The following is a 23981-nucleotide window of genomic DNA, read 5'->3' as shown; positions in this document are numbered from 1 at the left end:
CCCAGACTCCCAAAACACTCACTTGATTCTGCCTCAAGACTTGACATTGTATAAACACACTATGCAGATCAATGAAAGAACATCAGCTATCCACTGACTGAAAGTCCTCATTGGATTTCCATCAATTCCCTGATGAATACCTCCTCATTGATTTGAAAAAAAGGGATGACGGTGAGAGGGTAGTGTTGAGTTGACAAGAATCTAAAAAATGCTTACCCAAAACATACATGTAACTTGATACAAAACAATATCTTCTAATGTTGTAATGATATAGACACCACACTGCTAAACTTCATTATCTTCTGTGAATTAAACAGCCACCCAAATATAAAAACAAGTTTATTACAAAGCAAATATATTAGTACATGCCTTCAATCCTTAACACTTATACAGGTTTTTTTGTTAGTAACAGTCAAAATCGAAAATATTTACAATTTAAGAATGGCATCTATCTCTCTTTAAAGAATACTACTAATTTTAATACACAGCACATTCAGGATTGCCTCTTAACTATAATTTCATCATTCCCAGACTCTGCCAGGTTTTCCAAAACATAAAATCACTTGGTTCCATACATTTCCTTAAATTTGAACTCTAAGAATCAAAATGCACCATTTTCGAGCAGCATTGCCTTAGATAACCTACATGTATACACTATACTTTAACAGCATGCTGCACAACAAAAATCAAAAGATTAAATAGGTCAAAAACGTTGATATCATTTCAGTTACAAATGCTGTGTCCGAAAAAAATGAGAAACTCTTTTCTTTCCTGTTTAAGATTGAATTCTTACTAGTAGTAATAATATGTATCACCAACTAAGGTAATTTCACAAGGTTAAATTTGCATAATTCCTCAAGTCATCATTTGCATAATCCACAAACTATAGCTGAGCATTGAATCTCCAGCCAGACATATATGATAACAAACCCTGCGGAACAATATTAACATGTAGGAAAAGCATTCACGTGTCCAAATTTCATGGATGATTTAAGATTAAGATATTATAGCAAAGCTTTTAACAAATAAAATAAAATGCAACAAAAAAATTTCAAACATTAAATATTCTAAACAAATCTTCACTAGACAATTCCTGCATTATACACAGATTAGTACAAGGAATAACTTTTGCTCATTTTACATATTACATGATGAAAAATCACAAAAATCAGTCTTCCTTAAAAAAAACCACTAGATCCATTTTGCACAACACACTATCAAAAATATAAAGAAGACGAACCTAGACACAATTTTTCCAGTGATTATTCCAGGATTCCATGACTTTACCTACACTCCATACCCACATAAAAGTCCATGACATTTCCAAGTTTTCCAGATAGGAGGCAACCCTGACATTGGCTAACAGATACACAATACAACCTGAGTAAGAACAGAGCCCTTGAATAAATTATTTGCACGAGTCTAAAACATTGTGAGAAATTGCAGTGTCCTCTATCCGAGTCAAATATGTGATGACTAACAGGATGGATCATAACAGAAGAATCATAGAAATACAAAATCACAAGTCAGACCACAAAAATCTTCAACATAAAACCTTCATCATTTCATTTTTTCACGCATACAAATTGAAACTTAAGTTGGCGGACCATATTTATAAATTCCCATTGATAGTAAAATTGATTTTATCACAGATACCACACTTTTTTCAAAAGTGAGGATAATTTAACACATAGACAATGTGGAACTTCCTGCTTTTTTGACGTAACTCACACAATGTCAAGAAAATAATAAGAACTCATCACAACTTATCAATGAAATCCACAGGCTTATTCCATCATTCATTTTCAATGGCATACTTCTTGTTTCTCCTTATAAAAGCACTGGGCATCAAATTGGGTATTTGTCTCTAGGGAAAATTACGAACAATCGCAAAATCTTCTCAAATAACCCCAACATTTTTCAAATGCATCCAGAGAAAGCATAGCCCACAAAAATTTACACTAGTATTTCCATGCCTCAAAATAGAATCTGTATCCACCTTTCAAAATTGGCAGGATGACCACTGAAAACAGTTTGAATGAAGCAGGAGACATAACAGTTTAGAACTTAATAAAAATCTGCATGTTAGAGACTGCATTTTTCATTGTAACTGTGAAATATTACATCAGAGGCATCATTCATTATGTACAACTGAACCTCTTTCATACTTTCCGACCAGTGAGGTGAAATTCGAATCATTGTAAATGTCCTCAAAAAAAATTCTATCCAATTTTAGACAAATTTTCCTTATCTTTTCCATTAATTTCATCACAACCTGTTTCACACGGATGCTTCCAACCCTGAATTCATCATGAAATAATGAATGTATAAAAAGTAATGATCCATCAAAAGTGAAAGATGTTGGATTATTAATATAAAAAAACAGAACAGTGCTTCCTTCCACAGCTGAATATGAGCTCCAGACTGCCTCTTGCACATGGCAAGAAAAAAAACATATGGAAACTAGGAAATACACGAACTGTCAACTTAAACAAGCAGTGGCTGTCCGCCCATCATGACTATGGTAGAGTTTTACTATTCCTTAGATAAAACTGACATGAAATAATAATACTTCTCATGAATGCCTGACCTTCAAATTAATGTTAGGCCTAAAAAATCAAATGATCATATTGAAAACAACTTTTCCGCAAAATTAATATGAAACAAATCCTTGAACTGACGCATCAATCATTATTTTTCTTAGCAATGGCACACAAATGTTAGTTTTATGGGATTGGACTTTGATGATTGACATTTGCAAGCTTAAAATTGAACTCACAAACAGTACACATTCTGTTTCTAAGGTAATTTTGATGAATTTTCCCTGATCTTTTTTTTCTAAGGGCCATGGAGGAAAACACTGTAAACCTAAGCTAACAGATTTTCATCAGGTTCCACCACATTCCCACTCCCAACTCATTTACACTCATCTCCATCAATCATATCATTTCTTAAGAATTCTAGCACACTTATTTTTTGCTACCCACTGACACAAAACCCATGCATAACCTACCATTTTCCATAATTTTTTAACGAATACTCACACAATATGGATATCACATTGCATAGTTTGTGTTTTGATGCAAGAACTTCAACAATATTGAGTGCAACATTCATATAGTTCGAGTGATATTTGAGGAGAAAGAAGAAAATTAGACAGGAAGCTTTGGAAACGTGAGAATGGAGATTAAAACTGACTTGATGGAGATGAAGACAAGCAAAGAAATGCAGCAAAGAAAAGATAGTAACAATGTTCAACTAGATATAACCGGTGGTAAATTATCACTATTTTTATCTTTATTACGTTCTGATTCCACATCATCACGCCTGAAACTACTCAATATGAAGAAATGTTGAATGTGGTTGATGGAAGGAGAGGATCTTGCCAGGAGAAATTTTAAGAAGGATAAAAAAGTGATAGCAGGAGACATTTGAGGAGGAGAGCTGGATGTTGAAGGCTTCGATAGAAGGTAAAATGTTCCGTAAACGCTGAAGAGAAGAGACATTTTGGACGGCATTAGGGGAGTTATGAAAAGAAAGGACAAATACTCTAGGTTAAACATAGTTTTGGTTGTGAAGGAGGGCTTAAGGTATCCATGAAGATGTGTCATAGTTTTCTTAGACCCTCCACGTTCTTCTTATAACCATAATATAACACAACATGACTGTTTCATAGTCTTCAGTTGCCAAGCTTATTCAGTATTTTTCAAAGTAAATTTTTTCTAGTCCAATGAAGATAATAAGAAGATTACTTAACAAAAAAAACTAGAGCATGTGCATAAGGCAATGAGGCACATGGATAAAGGTCAAGGCAATGATAAATATTTATCCTGTTGCTACCAGTCAATTCGTGAACATAAAAGCATAAGTGCATTCAGAAAGAGGCTTGACATACTTCTGACATAACACACACGAATTAAATATGGCACAAAAAATATTGAAAAACAATCACACTTATAAACAGCACAATCTATTTTTCTACGAATTTTCATGGCAGAGGGCATTAATTGATTTAAGTATTCCAGCAACATAGTACAGTGAAATCTGTCCATAGTTTTGACCCCACACAGCAAAAACTTGTTCTATATGGAGAAATTCCTTAGACCCAACCTTGAATATGCAATTCTTCACGCATTCAAACCTGGATACATAGGTTTCTATCAAACAAATAATTTGAACCATGTTTAGGCAAATTAGTGGCTAACTTGGAGATCTCCATTTGGTAATCAATTTTGTACAGCTATCAACTACAACATACCATGTTTCTCTTTCCCCCAATTACAAATCGACACACTTTCAAGGACAAAGTTAGATGGGTCAGTTTGCTCAGATGAACAGGATGCCCAATATTCACAAACAGATTTTTCATAGCTTGTGCATACTGTTCATTAGTTGTGTGGGGAACATAATTATTAAATAATTTGGAATAGGAATTCAATAAATTTAGGATAGAATCAATATTTAAAAATACCATAAACAAGAGTGCAACACTAATATGTGATCCAAAATTATTTCAAAGAGAATGTCCCGAGAAAAAAAGGAACAGCCATTCGAAAAACTAAAGAATAAACCTTAAATGTGCATATGAAAAATCATGAATTTAATGTATAAATGCTGCCACTTAATTCTTTAAGTGTTATCCTTAATGTACAGGTTAGTTAGTTAGTTAATATCATATTTAGTTAATAGTTCATATCGTAGAAAGTAACTTTCCTCACTCAAGACCAATGATTAAAGAGCTGGAAAAATATGTATATATTGGAAATACTAGGATACAATTGATTGATTAATGCTAATGCTTTTCGGAGTAAAATGACACAATTCTTAAAGTTAATAAATGACAATGGGAATAAAAACATTTAGAGACCAAGAAATCACAAATACTCAATAAGTGATTACTTTATCTGAATGTCTATTCATTGTAAATTGATTCCTTTGTAAAATTTTAACATTTAAATTCCAATTTAAGTGTGTGTACCAAAATGTAATAAAAATATACCAAACGACTATGTGTGTTACCTCACAGTGTTTCAAATATCAAATTTCATCAACTGCGATGACTCTTTACTTTAATTTTTTATCAAACATCATACGACACATGAAGATTAATTCAACAAAAATACGTTGCAATTACACAGAAACCAGTAATATATTTACTCAAACACCTGGATGTTTCCAAAAACTTAAAGCAACAGAAATGTTTTTGGCTCTGCAATATTCCACTATAGACAGTTTTCACTGAAACTCTTGCAGGGCAGCCACTCATGCAACGCAGATTGCTATTCATTTTTTCTGATTTTCACAATGCACGATCCTGGATGCACAAAGGCTTCCATGCTAAACAAAAAAAACAATCTCACAACTAAAAGGAACATCATCCTCATCAGTAATTCTCATTTCTCATAAAATACTCCTGATTTACACAACAATTTCCCGACTTCTTCAAAGAATTCTGCCCTCTTTCCTCATTTGGTTCCCTGATTTTCCTAACTAAAGTGGCCACCCTATCTATGTACGGGAAGGCCCAAAGTCGTTCTGTCAGTTGGTCTGAATCGTTTGGTCCCAATGGTGCTTTCCTCATTAGGATTAATAACAAGACTATCACACTGTCATTTAATAATCTAAAGAGTATAGAAAAGGTTGAACGCATTCATAGAAGACTTAGAAATATAATTTCAGAGCCAAGTGTAATTTTACGGTCAATAAAAAAAAAAGAGGATTGATGGCAGGTTTACATATGTACGCATGCATAAAAAATAGGCATGAGTAGGACACTAACACACACACACAGGAATGGGCTCATTTATATGTCCCTCTTGGCCCCCACCACAACTACGACATACAAAAACACCTAACTTCAGAATCAAAACGTGAACATTCAATGAAATATTACGAAATCATTTGTACTATCTGTTAGAAAAGATGTGCAAAAAAAAACTGAAAAATACTGACCTTGAATACAGAGCTACGGCTATAAAAAAAAAGTTTCAAAGACAATTTATGTCTGTACACACTTTAAAATATTTTTCATGATCCAACTAGAATAAGCTATGCCATTAATTGAACTCAATGAAGTATGATCAGTACAAAACTTTGCCAAAGAAAAATAAAACAATGTAATTTCCACAAAATATTTCTTACAAGTATTCTACACTTGCATTAGTTTAGGATTCCATTTCCTAAACGCAGAATATAATTACAAACAACACATTCACACAGCCATCCACCAAATATGTTCGATCACAATTCAAGAAATTTCTCAAACAAAAAGCCCAATGAAAACCTATCAAATTACAGTTGAGTCACATGAGAAGCCCACTTTTTTCGACCAAACATTTCACATTTGGATAGCAAAAATCAGTTAACTGATTAAGACTTCTTACTTCATTTTCCAAAGAAAATAATTAATTACAAATTATTCACAGATCACGTGTGCTAACTAATTTTACATTGCTTTCTAAACATATTTATTTAATTATCATAATTATTTTTTCAGGCATGGCAATGGATTCTCCTGCGCTGTGAATAGAAAAACCAAATTTATATTGATTTCTTGACCCTGACTTTAGCCATAGCCTTAGGTATTCAATCGATCACTAAGGCTGAAGATTCCACTTTGAATTGTTTCAAACATATATGGTTCTCAGTCACAATAAATAACTAAGCAAAATGCTTAAAAATTATATTTCATCCACATCCCTTCCTGAACAACCGACAAATCATACCAGAGAATCACTGACTGCCTGCCATGATGTTATTGGAGACACCACCATCTATGCAGGAAGTCTTTCCACAATTTGGAGCCAATTCATAACATGTATATTACCCAATCTTCAGGAAAAAAATTGGATTTCCATGAAGTTTGATTAATTTACAAAAATCAGCTCCATGAAAGACAAAAATACAAACTGTGCCAGACAAAACAGGAATGCACCAAACATACTCCAAGATAAAACTTCTAAGGCTGCTTGAGGTTTTTTGCAATCAACCCAGCTTTGCATTCATTACTTCCAACTTGGATCAATTCCTCGTCGCTTTCTTCTGAATGAATAGTGGGCCACGTCAAACCATTTCCGACGGGTTTGTGAGCCGACGGGATCACCAAATGCAACCATGTTCTGTTTCACAACAAAGAGAGAGAGTCGATTTTACAATCATATCACAATGAGTAAAAAAGCAAATTCATGTCAACAAAGCATTTCAGCAATAAACGTTTCCCCCAATAAAAAGAAATTGAAAACATATTGGTCATTATGCCATAAGTACGAGGGTCATCCGGAAAGTAGTACCCGTTCGTTCCATTACATTGTCTCCATACACCTCCTTTAATTGGCGATTAATATCACATGGGCGAACGTTTCTTGCATTGAGGAATTTAATCACTGCCCTCACTTCACAACTGGCGGCGTTCTCAATTTTTTTAAACATTGTAAACAATCACAGAAACAACACAGGCAATGCTAGCGTCACGCAACTTGGCTCAGAGAAGGCAGACAAGCCACTGAAGCTATCTGACCTCGTCCAGCGGCTACTCGCGTCGTCAGCACTTCATGCGGCACGAACGGGTACTACTTTCCGGATGACCCTCGTAGTTTACAACCAAAATCAAAGTGTTGTATCCAGTCTACAGGAAATTCTTCACTGCAAGTTTTAATAATGAGAATGACCTCTGACTATAGGATTGCAAATTGGCAATGTTTACAGAAATGAGTGTATTGATGCATTTTTTAAATAGAATCAAATGAAAACATAACTGACCCTGTCTACGCTGATAGACAGGCTTGCTAGCTTGTAGCAATTCTATGAAATTACTCAAATTAAACAAATGACTGTCATGTTCTTAAGAAATAAAAAGGAGCCTGATAAAAGATGATGACAAAACTCCACTGTCTCTCGTACAAGTGGGGGAACAATCAAACTTCAAACAAAAAAAATCGAGGCGATGAGCACCTTGCCACATGGTGTGTGAAGCACAGTTGGCAATTCCATTGTGGGAAGGAATCGATTCTTCATCTATATTACCGCAGATATAATTATACGTTGATAAAATGTTTCCAATCTATTATAATAATTGTTTAGTATTTTGCAATGATACACAGTATTTATTCAGTTAAATATGAGTCTTCTTTCAACAAATTATTACAAACTATTGTAGACCACATGTGACATGAATACCAAAATGACAAACCACCTTTCAAGTTAGGAGACAATGAAGCAATCATCATACCTGCCACCTACAAGACCAAGAAACAACCTCCAATTCTTGCGCGGACCAAAGTTATAGGGGTTTTTGTAGATCTGGAAAAGAGCAACACTTAGATCAGTATCAGTTTGAAATATAATTACAACTATTAATTATTATTTATCGTATTTATTTATAGTATTTTATTTGTAGTACGGCAGGGCACTGGGTTGCATAAACCCCCCACAGATTTCAGCGTAAATTATGTTTCCTCAATTGCTCAAGTGGTAAGAGCATCGGCCCGACAAGTCAAAAGATCTGTGGTTCAAGTCCTGGTCAATGAAATATTTTTGCACTTGTGATCTGTTCAATTCTGCCTTCCCTACCTCTCCTTCGTTAGTATATTAAATGTGCCCTTATCCCTTTTCCTTATATCTATATCCATGTGAATATGTACATATTTATAGAGGGGTATACATGCATATACACATTTATACATACATACACACATGATATACACAGACATACGTGCAGTTAGGCATATAAACTCAAGTCTGCACATAATAAAACAGAAAAGTACACACACAATCATAATGGTTCCTTAAGAATAAAATGATTGCATTTTATTTTTACTATATTCTAATTTTTTTTAAATAACTAATTTTTTTTAAGATTAGAGATTAAGAAAGAATGAAAGTAAAATATATAAGCTTACATTAGTTTCTGAGAATCAAACGCTCAAAACAACACCATGTAAGAATGTGGTGTAATACCTGTAGTATTCCCATCAAAAGACAACAGACACCAACAGTATAGGGGTACCTGGTCATTAAAGTTTTCTTACAGTCGGTGGAATTGGTCAAAAATGACTGTCCTCCAGAAATAATGTTTTAAACAGAGCAAAAATTCTTAAGTGTAAAAATCAAAAAGCATAATTAGAGAAACCAACCCGATTCTCAGCTGCTAAGCGTTTTGTTTCAGCACGATTTATGTGAGCTTCAATACTGGTTTCCCCATGGCTAATGAGTCTTCCGTGCCATATTGACAGCGACCCCAGGGCCATAAACACCGCTGAAAGAGGAAATAAACAGCAATCATTCCATGGTCAAATTCCCTGGAAAAGCTATTCAAAGCCCAGAATTTTAATAACTTATTTAAAATACAAAGAAGAGCTTTCTATTCCCTTGAAAAAAATATTTTCGAGTAGAAATATTAAAAATATTATTAAAAGACCTTGGATTGGAGCCAATTAAAGGGACAAAAATTAGCATGCAAAAATCAACCTATGCCAAATAATACATGGTTAATGTTGACACACACAGAATAATTTTGTCCCCATTATCAAGGTAAATGAGAGAGAAGAGAGAAATTAGGGTAAACAGACTGTTTTACAGATGTAAGAATCCTTTTTCTCTCACACAATTGAGGAGTCAACAATTTCAAAGAAACTGCAGGATATGCCACGACAATAACCTTTAATTTGGTCATCTGGTAATGGGCATTACAATGCAATGATTTAAAAGTGTTATAAACATTTACCATGACCAGGATTTGAACCCAGATCCCTCAATATTCAGCCAATTGTTTTAGTCAGTGAAGCTACAAAGGTAGAAATTCCACAACAAGACATCGAGGGTTTGAATACCGGCCAAGGTGAATGATTTTCACACTTGGAAACAGTTACATTGTAATATACATTCGTGGATGACTCTGTTGAAAGCTACTATTGCAACATCTCTCATAGCTCCTTTGAAATTGTTTAAGGTAAACGTCTTTGAGTGTGAAAATTATCTTTAACCCTGTGGACTCAAGGTGCTTGAAATTATTGCATTTAAAAGGGTCTATCACTGAAAAAAGGCATAACAACTACCAAGAATTTAAGAATATATACTATGCACCGCCTACTTCCATTTCAATTTCCAAATCAATGCACAAATTCTCCTCAATGACCCTAGTTCCTCCTGCCTCTGGGGGTGAGCAATGTATAAGTGTCCAATCAGATGCAGTTATTAATATACTGGCTATATTGAAGAGGGAGTAAAGCTATAAAGCAGACTTTCATAAGAGCAATTTTTTTTATCATCTGTATTCAACACTTTATTTATCTGACAAATGTATTTCTGAGCAATTTGAGCAATCACATGAATGAGGCAGGAAGGGCTTTAAACAGGGCGGTAAACATTTATTTCCCAAGCTTACAAAAGTGAAAATTTCCTTTATGATAGGGGCTTTTCTAATTGTCTCATTCTAACTCTGGACCTCAACTAAAAATCATGATGGGTTCCCATTCCTGAAAGTTTCCAGATTTTCCCAATAAATTTCCGTGCATCCCCGTTCACATCCCAATTTGAGATTTGCCCATACATATCTTTTACAAGTCACACCTCATTGCATATTGACTCATACCACTAAAGTCCATCGCAAACTGTAGTTATGATTTTTCCAAGGCTTGCACAGGGAATGGCTAATGCCTAAAACAGACTGATCTCACAACTAAAAAGAATGCCCTTCTTGTTGAGGATCCACAAGTCCCCTAACATTATCCCAATCCACAAATCAATTTCATTGATTTTCTAAAAATTTGGCCCTGTTTCCCAAAATTTCCGAATGAGTTGAGTTATTACCAAATTATTCCCAATTTTCCTGAATGAGTGGCGACTCTGAAAATCTTAAGTGTTACATTAAAACAATCCTGGTGAAGGTATTATGTGTGATGATGCTGAAATTTGTCCCTCTTGGGTTCCCTTCTCTATGGGTCCAATTTACTGGGACAACAATTTTGCCAGCTCTGGAGTAGGATCCCACCGATCAAAAAAAGGGACAAGAGACTGAAACGCAGATGAAACTGTTGCCCCAGCAACGCAAACCTCCATGGAAGAATATCCAGGGGATAGCTCCCCCAAGATTAATATTATTATTACGAGGTAATCCACCAGTTAAGGTAGGTTTTTGGATGGACACAGTTACCAAATAAATATTTTTTGACTCCTTACAAAACACATTCCAGCAACCTAGTCTACATCAGGTCCCTCTTCATCTCGGAGTACTTTCTTCCTCCCTTCATCCCGTCCAACATCCCTATCCTGTTCCTTCCCTTTCCTCTTTTGCCCAACATTCTACACTGTATCACAGTCTTCAACATCCCACTGCCGGTCAACACCCCCTTCATCCACTTTTCCTGCCTCCATAGGATTGCTCCCAACAAACCCCTCTCTTCGCCCACCATACCAAGTACTTCCTCATTTGTTTTCCTTTTCGACCATTTCACCTTCTCCATCCTTCTGCACACACACATTTCAAAAGCCTCCAGTCTACGTCTATCCTCCTACTTCATTGACCACGCTTCCCCGCCGTACATAGCTACACTCCATATCAAAGTTTTTACGAGTCTTTTCTTAACATCCTTACTCAATGTCCCTGTCATCAACTCCCTCCTCCTTGTGAAAGCCTCTTTGCCTAGCGCAATTCATCTCCTTACGTCCCTACTACTTTGACCGTATTGGTCCAAAACACTACCGAGATACGTAAACTGTTCTACCTGCTCTAGTTTTTGCCCTCCTATTTTAATGTTTAGCTTAGCCTTTTTCTTTCTAGAAAATCGCATAACCTTTGTTTTATTAATATTGATTCTCATCCCATACCTGTCGCACTGAATTTCCAATTCACTCAGCAATGCCTGTAACCCCTTGGCTGACTGACAAACTAAAGCTTGGTCATCAGCAAACCTAATTGATTTTAAGAATTCCCTGCCCACTTTCATTCCTACCTCCAGTTCTTCCCATGCCCCTTGGATCATTTCCTCTGCATACAGGTTGAACAGCAATGGTGATAATGGGCAACCCTGCCTTACACCCCTTCCTAACACTGCCCATCCGGACTCCCCGTTTCCCACCCGCACCTGAGCAGTCTGAGACATGTACAGGTTGCGGATTAGCCTCCTTTCCCTCCCATCTATTCCTATTTTCTGCAATACATTCATTAGGTTTTCCCAATTCATTCTATAAAACGCTTTTTCGAAATCTACGAAACAGGCAAATACCTCCTGGTTGTGTTCCATATTCCTCTCGATTAATAATCTCATTACTACAATGGCATCACGTGTACCTCTCCCCTTCCTAAACCCAAACTCATCATCCCATAAGTAATCATTTGCCCTACTCTCTATCCTTTTGTTTATGATCCTGAGAACAACTTTAGCTGCGTGGGATATCAAACTTATTGTCCAGTAGTTCTCACATGATGTAGCCTTTAGCTTATTCGGAATAAGAACTAACCCTGTCTCACAAAGTCTTCCGGCCAGATTCCTTCCTCATAGATACCACGAATCATTCCATAAAGATGCTTCCTCTCACATCTTCCTAAACCTTTTAGTAGTTAGGCAGGAATGTTATCCACCCCCACGGCCTTATTTATTTTCATCTCCTTTAACACCCTTTCTATCTCATCGTTGAGTATGTCTGGACCTAAGCTATATTCATCTACGTCATGTTCCTTTTCTATGTCTAACCTTTGGCCTAAGCTGTTTACCATACAGTGCCTCTATATATTCCTTCCATCTTTCTTGGATCTTTTCTCTGTCAACTATTATCATACCCGCCTTATCTCTAACTGTTAGCACAGATCTTCACTTCTTACTTCCCGATAGTTATTATTATTACTTTTTATTTGCCCAGAGATCACAATACAAAAATACCAGGTGGGTGGTGTATGTACATGATATAAGACACGTCGAAAAGGAGCAAAGACACAGGCTCAAGTGATTTAACCTTGCTGTATAGCGCACCAATTTCATCCTTCCTCTGCAAACTTTCCATATCCTTGCACTGCGACTTCCACCATGCTTCTTTTGCTTTATTTGTGGCCCGTCTTTATTTATTATTTAACTCTTCGTACTTCATTTTGCAAAACTCTTTGTTAACAGTCTTCCATTTTCTTCTTTCATCCATTTGGCCCAGAAGATTATTCATTAATAAAAAAAATTATTAGACCGAAACATTAGGGTATACCTGCTGAAATAATTGCTGCATAAATTATGGCCGTCTGCTTCCATTCTCGTGTTTCACTTTTTGATTTGATGAGTGATGAATTTCCACCCACAAGGTCGTTCTGCCAGCCATTGCCATAAAATAAAGAGGTTGAAAATTATTACAACTCAATTGAACCATTATGAAACTAAAAATAAAGTACAATTGGTTAATTCCAGTCAGACGGGAACATTATAGTCATTAACTCAAGAAACCCATTGAAAACATCCTATTTCCCTCATCAACATATGAACACAGTGATAGGGGATTGATACCATACAATTAATAATAAATACTGAACCAAAAATAATAAGTAAACAAATACAAATAAATCATTAGTAACTGAACATACGAGGTGTATCCGGAAACTATACAGCCATGGAATATTTTGAGAAAAATAGCCTACCAAGAACAATGAGACCTTAGTCCCTGTCAAAGTACTTCCCTTGGAACCTCATATGCTTATCCCAGTGTTTCTTCCACTTTTCAAAACAATTGGCCAAGTCCTTTATCGGAATGGTGATCAACTGCTTCCTCACATTCTCCTTTATTTCGTCAATCGACTGCTGGGAAGATATGGGGCTGGGATTCAGGGTCATAGCCATAGACCATTGACCCTTGTTCAGTTATGACCTTTTTCAGAAAACCTGGGTCATCGTTTGTGGGTTTGGAGCAAGTCCCATGCAACTGCAGCACGAAATTCTTGTTACATTCACAAGATAAAAGAGAATGTAACAAGGGAACTGATGACCATTCCGAAAAAGGACTTTGCCAATTGTTTTGAAAAGTGGAAGAGACACTGAGATAAGTGTGTAAGGTTCCAAGGGGAGTACTTTGATAAGGACTTACGGCCTCATTGTTCTGGGTAGGTCATTTTTCTCAAAATATTTCATGGCTGGATACCTTATGGACAAACTTGGTCAACACACTAGTCCCTAACCCAACCATCCCCTATTCAACCAAGAAAAACCAAATAATCATATATGTGGTATAAATGCACCCTCCCATATAGTCACAATTACTTACAGGTACGGCCCCGATTAATTCCAAAAGAGAAATAATAAAAACAGTCAATATTACCACAGGTATTATCACGGAGTTGTGAATTCTGACTGGATGTCCAACAATCTCTTCATCCTTCATATCTTCATCATCAAACTCTTCTCCATCCATCCACACTTCTACGTATGCAATTTCAAATCCAAATATCATGAGAAATGTAACACCCAAACACATGTACACCATGTACATGAAGAAATATCGGTGATTTCCAAAACCAACGCAATTGTTTAGCCATGCTTTTCGTAACTGTTAAGGAAAATTGTATGCATTGAAATCTACAATTATTTAAATATCCAATTGAAATGGATCATATTATCAGCTTGATACTGTTTTCCACGGACACAAGATGTTCTGGGACAGTATGGAGGAGGTTGACCATAAGGAATGCCCTAAACGTCTGTTTGACAAACATGTACACCAAGTAAGACACATGCTCAATTCAGTTTGACGCCTGAGCATCAAAATGTTAGCAGAAGATTGTAATATTCTGAAAACCACAGAGCAAAACATTCTTACAGAACATTTAGCCATGAGGAATGTGTGCCAAGATGGTCCCCAAGAGTCTGTTGAAAGATCAGAAGGCTGATCAGCTGACAATGTCACATTACCTCCTGGATGCTGCCCTACTGTGGCACAACCCAACTTCTTTTTATTCCCAAGAATAAAAAGGAGCTTGAAAGGTAAACATTTTAGAACACTGGATGATGACAAATTGGCTGTGACTAGATGCCTGAACAAGGTTTCAGTCAATGCCTTCCTGGTAGCATACCGTGACTGTCAAAGGCACTGGAATTTGTGTGTCGATGGCAAAAGGAACTCTTTTGATTAATTTCATTAATATGAACTTTGATTTGAATTATATTAATTTCCCTGGATTCATTCTACTTATACTTGGGACAGACTCTGTAATTAAAATGGCAATGATATAATGCTAATGTGTAATAAATACAAAAGTGATAGTACCAGGGCTTTTAGCTATGCGACAAATGGATGGTTATATTTATAAAAGAAAAAGGAGGCAAATTAAAAAAGAATGCTTCTTTTAAATCAAAAGAATAATTTTTGGAGTACGTAACCTCAAACTCTAGAAGTAGATGTACATTTACATTTTGAAAATCACATTAACTCCCCCAAACCATTGCTCCAAAATATTTCTTACCAAATCTTTCTGATTTGGCACCACCATGTGCTTTTTTTTAATCTCATACCGAAAATTTGCGCTCAAGGCATTCAGTAAGTAGTGCCTTTCCTGCTTTTATCTTATCTCTATTATTATCAAATTTGACTTTATCATCCACAAATAAAGACATGGTTTTAATTCTTTGAGAAATGGCATCTTTGCACATCCTGGGGAAATTATGTTTATTTGAATTGCAAATGCTTCAGCACACAAATGTGTCACTACAATGCGTGCGTGTAATTTTTTCTGCCAAATTTAAATTTAAAATACTTCATACTTAAAATAAAATTCTAAATAATCAGATGTAAAAACTGTAAAAAAATATACTAATGAAACTCCTGGTATAAACATCTAAAACAGGGCAAGAAAGACAGCTTAAACCTACCTTACTATATTAATAAAAGCCTAATTTTTCCAAATAAAAAATGCTCGCTAAAGATTTAAAATCAAGACCCATTGCAGAGTTACTTAACATACCTTTTTTTAAATGGGCAATGGTGACAGTGATTCATTGAAACAAACTACTGATCATTGGAACAAAAGAATTTGGAGGGAATATGGGACAACCTTCTATTGGGTATATAAGTGTTTTAAAGAGTATTACAGAACCATTTGTCCAGTTTAATTACAAACCAGATATATTAGCAATAGTTGGTAAATCATAAGAGTACGAGAATATCGTATCTACAGTGAAAAGATACTGGCATGGGTGTTTGGTGGAATAAATTAATATGAAATTCCCAAAGGGAATGTAGTTGCTATTGATATCAATTCATAGGAGGAGCACGGGGATCAATGTCAAGGACAAAAACATCATCCAGCCCTCTTGATCAAGTATTTAGATCATGTGAGTCCACTGCCAATAGGACTCAAGAACAACTAATCTTGCATAAGAGTTAGCATAAAAAGTAAGAAAGTATGACAGTTTGCCAAAATGTGTTAGGATAGATGAGGATATGGCTGAGAATTTTATAGATTTTCTAAAAACAATGGGGTAATAACACTATTGTTATCCAGTGGCTGTCATTGAACAGTATTGATGAGTATGTAAAAAATGAACCACTGAAGTAACTTATGTTGGTCATAATGAAGTCTAGACATTCGGAGCCAACTAAGATGAGCATGAATCAGGAGTGGTCAGAAAACATGGCAAATAACAATGCTCAATGTTTTCCCAATATACAATAGTACTTTAAGTTCGCACATACCTGTATAGTAAAATAAGTACCACCACTGGGGCACCTAGAAATATGCTTTAAATCGCTGTAAGCATACCCGATCTGCCCATTAATGGCCAAACCTTAATTTTAAAATAATTACTAATTATGGTGCACGTTTTCCATATTGAAGGATACGACAGTGATGATCCATTTTCAAGATGCATTTATTGCAAACAGAACAATGATGAGTCCTGGGTGGCTTTGGTGAAATGCATTTTTTGCATATGCTGACTGCTTCAGGAATCAAGGTATCCTAAAAATTAGAGAAAAATCACATGATACTCCAATAACATATGTTCAACGGCATAAAATACTTTATTAATAACTTTAAAATAAAATATCCTTAGCAGCGTACCATGAATGCCTACATTTCAACCGTGGTTCTTTTGCCAAAATATCTATTTTTACTTCAGTTTGAACTACTTGGCAAACATTTAAAACACTGTCAATCATCAGTTAATCGTGCGAATGCAACTAACGCCACTTATTCCGGAATGAAAACGAGTTGTGACACAAAAATGTAACCATGAATCGCATATCTTTGCGAAACACGTATTCGACACATGACACTCGACTGAGGACATTAGTCATCTATGGTAGCTAGGAAAAATGAAATAATCTAATAATATGCCGATTGAAGAATACATACACACCTCAGGAGGATGCCCAGGAGAAGTAGCTGCCGCCATGTAAAAATGGAAACAAATGTTAAGAAGCAGCCAATTTCCTAGAATCAGCAGTGCTATCGTAGCCGTTTGACTCTTGTTCCACCAGTGGGGAAATCCTATCCAGTATGCAATAAATACCACGGATAGTGTCAGGCTGCAAACTGAAAAAACAAAAAACTGTTCTATTTTTTAGAAGCACCGGTCAAATCATTAACGAACACGCAATTAATTAATTATGATAAGTAATTACAATCATCAATATTTAAGTTAACTTCCATCCACTTACTGGGCCAAGTACTTTGGTGAAGTTGTCAACAAACCAAAACATTGGTTCCATCAAAGTATCGGCTACATAACTTTGATCGACAAAATAATTGTAGGTTAAGGCGTTAAAAAACAGTTTAACCATATCCCACCGGTGCCGCATGCTTTTTCTAAGGGAAATAATTTAAAATGTGATGAGTCCGAACACATAGCAAATCACCTGAACTGTTACTCCGACACGACTCACCTGATTACACTTAAACACTCGGAACCATTCCATCTTAATGTTACCATCTCGTTCCGAGACCCAAAAGGCCATATCCTTCAGCTAACCATTTTTTTAAATATCTAAAATTGGATTATTTAATTCCATCCATACTCTCTAATGAACTCTTCATACCGCATTTCGTACTTCTTTTTTCATAAAAACCCCCGCCCCTTTCTCTGGGCGGCATTTTCGACTGCACGATTTAGCGTGAAAAAAGGTGCATATGTATTTAATATAAAAACAGGCTACAGGCATGTATTTCTCCTATGCTCTTGCTGAGAATTGTATAGAATTATATCACTAATGATTAACAGCAAATTTTAGAAATTGTGGACAGGGCTTTTTTTGTACTTTGTTACTCTTTCTGTTGAACTATCTAATTCTTGGATTGAATAATTATTATTGGCGAATACTCTTCATCTTAAATGCCTAGATGGGTGGTAGTGTACTTTACTTTGGTCCATTACGCTTATTCCATTCCAAATTGTAGAACCTCTGAGATGGGACAAGATGTTCCACTTGTTCTATGTTTCAACTAGAGCACCTATCTAAATTTTTTTCTACCACAAAAAATCGGCTGCTTACTTCCAGTTGATGTAAATAGCATGTTCTATGAAAATGTTGTCCATTGCATTCAAGTAACCATGAAGATCCTCTATATTCTCCATTATAATCTCACATGTGTAGAAGTGCATGTTTATTTCTTGTCCATACAGCTAAATTTCTTTTAAGCCTATTATTTTGGGCTTCTTTTATTGAATATTCCTATGGTAATCAGTGATTCGCAGCTAAGGTGGAGAGTGAAGGTGATTTACACCATTGGTGATAGGTGGGTAAATATGTAAAGATAGGATTGTTCAATAACTGGGGAGGGTGGAGAGAAACTATTAGTGTATCCTTAACAGAAGATGCCAATGGCTATGTAATTTGACATACATGTACTTAATTAGAGCAGTGACTTAAGCCTTGCAGAGATCCTGCTATTGTAAACAATGCCAGTGTTTTGTTAAATAATTATTAGTCATGTTCAAATGGACATTTAAAGAGCCCTAAAAGGCATCTGTGTAAAGATAAAAATTTTCAGTCACTAGAAAATCATTAAGAGCCAGAATATATGCATAGGTTGACTGAATCTGATTAGAATAAGAGCAGCCTGAATTCACGGGTTGTTGGATGATTACACTCTTGGGGCACAACAAAAAATTCAAGACACTTTGGAAATATCACTTTAATTCCTCTTCCACTTATTTGTACAAAATTCAAATGACAATTTTAAATTTTGGTAGAAATTTACAATATGGCATAGCATTTTTTTCCCTATGAATATTATCCATAATGAAAATCTTCAGTATCCTTTTCATAACTTCACACAAACAAAACAATGATGAATTACTATGTTTAGTATTGACATTAAAATTAGTGTTATGTCTTAACGTTAAAGTGTAGTGGTAACACAAGGTGCCAATTCAAACAAACACAGAGATTTTAATTTGCAGGTAGTTATGAACTTCAATTAATAAAGCAATTTCTCCATCATGAGGATTAAGATATGTTAGAGATGAACTACCTGACAGTCCATCAAAATCCTGCCAATGCCCAAACAGCATTCAACAATTTTGTACATTTTGTAGGGTAAATCTACAAATAAAATATATTTACATAATTACGGCAACCCCACAGCTAGAATGGGGGTAATTGATTCAATTAATACATATCACAGTTAGGCCTACCACCCAAGCCATGGAGGCTGATTCATTTTATAAAGAGGAACAAATGATAAATTTATTGGCAAGTTTATCAAGGCATAATTCCGATTTAATTTCTCCAGGGTCTTCCGTATGATATACCTGTGAAAAGGCAAAATGTAAACATATTAACACATTACTAGAGACAATAACTTCAAAAGACAAATGAAACTGTCTTTTTGTACCTTAGAGGTGGGCATTAATGAACACAAGTGTTTAAGCATTTCATAGTACTCTTAGCCTTACAGCCAAGTCTTGGCTATATTAAGATGTTGCCCTTTCTCTATTTCACCCCTGACATATTAAATAAATAGAGAATCCCTCCCAAAAAAGTCAGCGGTCATTACAGGGTAATAAGAGGAGCTTCAGAGGAATTCACAATGCCATCTTTTGCCTGTATCAACCATCATTTTCAATTAATGTATCAATATTTTGTTTTCAATTCATACACTAAATACATTTTGTAATTCCATGCAATCAAATCATAGCTTAAAGCCTCAACCTCGGGGTATAATATGGACAATTCTTGAAAGCCATTAATTCACATCACACCATTCAATGAAAACAAACAAAACAAATGGATGTACCAGAGAGATGACTTCATTGACCATTCTATACTATCTTCAATCATTCTAAATTATTTCTTCTGCTTTGTTAACACAAACACTGTCATTGGCTTTTCACTTTTTTCCTAGTCCTCACCACAAGCACGAAATGTCTTTAATAATAACTAAAACTCTCTAAATATTTGCAAAGCTTGTAGATAAACCATGGGTACATAATTGGTATTAGCAGAAAGCAAAGAATTTGCAAACAAACTTTGTGTAGTTCTTAAGGTTACTGTCATGTCTGCTCAACTGCCTCAAAGTCGGTAAAGGTGAAGTTTTGCAGTATTTGGTTATGTTAATCCGCCTGATTTTTTGTTAAGATACTGTTTTGGCAATGTTTAAAACTCAACTAGGATGTGACAGAAATTCAGTTAGAGAGTTTAGTACATCATTTGAATAGTTATCAAAAATTTCCTTACCCATTCTTCCCTAATAAAAATCCAGCTGGGATAGTAACATCACGAAGGGTATTATCATCAATCATCTCTATATAAAACTCATCATTTTCAGTATCTTGGTCAGAAATAATTACTGCACGGGCACCAACAGCTTCAGCCTGTATTGTTTTACTCAGGAATGAACATTCCCTAAAAAAGATGTAAAGGCATGAACTTAACATTCATTTGACACTAAATCGACAAACTTCCAAAAACTAGATACGTTATTAAAACATTGACTTACCCTCTTTCAATTAGAGCTACATTTCCTTGAATGTCCTCTGCATTATAAGGCCAAGTGCACCCATTTGGTGGTTCAACGAGAACCAAAGGAATATTATTGACACAAAAGCTTGAGTTCTGTAAAAATGGATAGAAGAAAAATAAAAATTTTAAATTCATTGGTGATATCAGTTGAGCATATTTTATTCCAGCCAGTGACAACATTAGTTCAAGTTTCTTTGTCCGAAGTATACATCATATCATTCACTGTATATAATTCTCATTTGAGGCTCAAACAGTATTACCCAAGCTTATACTGTTCTTTTATCTTATACATTGATTATTTACTGTCAGCGGTTGATAAGCCTTCCTTCAGATAAAATATAACCTGACATTGGATAACCCCATCCCTTGTTTCAAGTATATTAGCTCAGAATAATATGTTTGCCCGCAAGGATGTTTTAATTTTCCTCATAATTCAGGAGGACATACGTACAAGGGCTTATCTGGATGGAACATGAACTATCAACAAATGAAGAAAACTGACATTTGACCGTACCGCCTCTCGAATAAAATACACTGAATACCGAGTGAAAAACTCCATTGACGATCGAATCACCAAAACAATTCTTCAAGTTAATGAATAATATCCATTATTTAGGGATTAAACTTACAAATGGAACGCCAAAATCTCTTGCCGGGCGTATCCTGTATGTATAGCTTATTTCTTCTGGCTCGACTATTTCGAAATAAATGTCAGACCCAACAATATCTGCTGTGGATACTCCATCAAATGTGTGAAGATTGGTAGCTAAAGAAAACATAAAAGAAGTTTCACATATAGCAACGGAATAATTAAGCAGGGTTTTCCATATTATATGCGTCCAAATACTTACCAACAGTATCAACGTAAACAAGAGCAAGGCTTAGTAAAAACACAACGGCAAACAAAAGGTATAATCTACAGCCGTGCCTTAAGTGTGTCATCCCTTCCGCAATAATAAATTTCTTCAGTATAAACTGACATTCCATGTCCAACCACCAAACCGTGGCAATCCATGAGGGTTTAAGTTTACGAAATCTGTTACTCGTTTGTCTTTTAGATTAAAACGCGGACTTGATTTGCGTTTTCAAAAACCAATGACTCGATCAAATTTTGTGCCCCTTTTTTTTATAACCTTACGGGTATTACATATGCGCATTAATTGTTGCGCCATAGATCCGAATATATCTGGGGGGGAAGATACACAAATGGCCTAGAACGAACACCACGAATTGGCTTTGCGAGAACAGCCTCGACAATCCATTACGTAATTAAAGTGGAGGTAGAAAATGAATCAAGTGAGGAGACCGACCTAAAAACATTTATAAAAGCTATTGGTATGTACAAATCCTGCGAAGTAGTAGCTTTATTTATCCTTAAGCGAAATACATTTGCATGGAGTCGTCATTAGAGTAACACAAAAAACGCACATTACAGAAAATACTATTTAAGTATGTATGAACCACAGAAAATAAAATACAAAACACATATTTGGAGAAAATAATTAAGCTTTTATATGTAATATTCAATTATCTTATCATAAATGATATACATGCCACCGAGCAACCATAAGGAAGAAGAGGTCGATAGGATATACGATCAGTTAGAGGACATGATCGCGTGTGTTCCTGCAGGGAAACATTTGATAGTGATGGGGGATTGGAATGCGACGGTAAGCGAAGGAAGAGATGGTGATGAGGTGGGGGACTACGGTTTAGGCACGAGGAATGACCGCGGGGAGAAAGCAGTTGAGTTCTGCAGGAGACAGGGGTTAGTCATCACCAACACTTGGTTTAGACACCACAAAAGACGCAGGTATACATGGAAAATGCCAGGTGACTCAGGAAGATATCAGCTAGATTATATCCTGGTTAGACGCAGGTTTAGGAACAGTGTGATAAATTCCCACAGCTTCCCGGGAGCGGATGCGGACTCAGACTACAATTTAGTTGTTATGAAATGTAGTGTACGTTTCAAAAAGAAAAGGCAAGGGCGGCGAGTTAGAAAATGGAATGTAGAAGCATTAAATGGGTTGAAAAGGAAGGAATACAAACAGGCGGTAGAGAAAATCATGGAGGATGGTAAACGGCTTAGTACTATCGAAGAAAAATGGGAAATGATCAAGAAAGGGTTGTCTAAAGCCGCAAAAGACACTATTGGAACCGTTAACGCTAAAAGGACTAGGAAACCATGGATCACGGATGAGATGATTACAAAGATGGATGAGCGGCGAAAATGGAAGAATATAAATAACGAATTAGGCAAAATGAAGTACAAAGAATTGAACAATAAATTGAGGCGGGCAACAAATAAAGCAAAAGAAGCATGGTGGAAGACTCAGTGTGAGGATATGGAAAGTCTGCAGAGGAAGGGTGAAATCGGTGCGCTGTACAGCAAAGTTAAATCGTTATCAGGAAGTAAGAAAGGAAGAGCTATGCTAACAGTTAGAGATAAGGCGGGTAAGGTAATAGTTGACGCAGGAAAGATCCAAGAGATATGGAAGGAGTATATAGAAGAACTGTATAGTAAAGAACTCAGACCAACAAAGTTAGACATTGAAAAAGAAAATGACGTAGAGGAAGACAGCTTAGGTCCAGGCATACTAGACAATGAGATAGAAAGGGCATTAAGGGAGATGAAACTAAAGGCCGTGGGGGCAGATAACATTCCCGTGGAACTTTTAAAATGCTTAGGAAAGTGTGGGAGGAAGAGGCTATATGGGCTGATCCGTAGTATATAGGCCACGTCATGTGAGGAATATAGGACAATTAGTTTGATATCCCACGCCGCTAAAGTTGTTCTCAGGATCATAAACAAAAGGATAGAGAGTAGGGCAAATGAGTACTTAGGGGATGATCAGTTTGGGTTTAGGAAGGGGAGAGGTACACGAGATGCCATTGCAGTAATGAGATTATTAATCGAGAGGAATATAGAACACAACCAGGAGGTATTTGCCTGTTTCGTAGATTTCGAAAAAGCGTTTTATAGAATGAATTGGGAAAACCTAATGAATGTATTGCAGAAAATAGGAATAGATGGGAGGGAAAGGAGGCTAATC

General features: G+C 35.9%; 2 protein-coding genes across 2 annotated transcripts; both read right to left on the bottom strand.

The window, feature by feature from the left end:
- Positions 1 to 370: 370 nt before the first annotated feature.
- On the bottom strand, positions 371 to 17981 carry LOC139693654 (palmitoyltransferase ZDHHC16). Its single transcript, XM_071591894.1, has 9 exons — positions 17848 to 17981; positions 17623 to 17770; positions 17322 to 17513; positions 16804 to 16921; positions 14287 to 14504; positions 13189 to 13288; positions 9132 to 9253; positions 8228 to 8298; positions 371 to 7118 (listed from the first exon to the last, which is right to left on the bottom strand). The coding sequence occupies exons 1-9, from the start codon at positions 17892 to 17894 to the stop codon at positions 6959 to 6961; spliced, it is 1176 nt and encodes a 391-aa protein (XP_071447995.1). The 5' UTR covers positions 17895 to 17981; the 3' UTR covers positions 371 to 6958.
- Positions 17982 to 19080: 1099 nt separating this feature from the next.
- LOC139693712 (PRADC1-like protein) lies at positions 19081 to 22069 on the bottom strand. Its single transcript, XM_071591970.1, has 5 exons — positions 21777 to 22069; positions 21555 to 21691; positions 20903 to 21018; positions 20641 to 20808; positions 19081 to 19715 (listed from the first exon to the last, which is right to left on the bottom strand). The coding sequence occupies exons 1-5, from the start codon at positions 21910 to 21912 to the stop codon at positions 19595 to 19597; spliced, it is 678 nt and encodes a 225-aa protein (XP_071448071.1). The 5' UTR covers positions 21913 to 22069; the 3' UTR covers positions 19081 to 19594.
- Between the last annotated feature and the right edge of the window lie 1912 nt (positions 22070 to 23981).

Source organism: Hetaerina americana, unplaced genomic scaffold, assembly GCF_022747635.1.
Source record: "Hetaerina americana unplaced genomic scaffold, ioHetAmer1.1.p SCAF_5, whole genome shotgun sequence".
Lineage (NCBI taxonomy): Eukaryota > Metazoa > Arthropoda > Insecta > Odonata > Calopterygidae > Hetaerina > Hetaerina americana.
This window is presented reverse-complemented; position numbering and strand designations above follow the sequence as displayed.

Coding starts and splice junctions, on each gene's coding strand:
- LOC139693654 (XM_071591894.1), bottom strand. CDS start 17,894: ATGGTAACATTAAGATGGAATGGTTCCGAGTGTTTAAGTGTAATCAG. Junction 17,771..17,847: donor GAGTGTTTAAGTGTAATCAG/GTGAGTCGTGTC, acceptor TATTTCCCTTAG/AAAAAGCATGCGGCACCGGT. Junction 14,505..16,803: donor GAAAATGGATCATCACTGTC/GTATCCTTCAAT, acceptor AGTTACGAAAAG/CATGGCTAAACAATTGCGTT.
- LOC139693712 (XM_071591970.1), bottom strand. CDS start 21,912: ATGGAATGTCAGTTTATACTGAAGAAATTTATTATTGCGGAAGGGATG. Junction 21,692..21,776: donor TGTTTACGTTGATACTGTTG/GTAAGTATTTGG, acceptor TGTTTTCTTTAG/CTACCAATCTTCACACATTT. Junction 19,716..20,640: donor TTTTTATTAGGGAAGAATGG/GTAAGGAAATTT, acceptor GCCTTTTCACAG/GTATATCATACGGAAGACCC.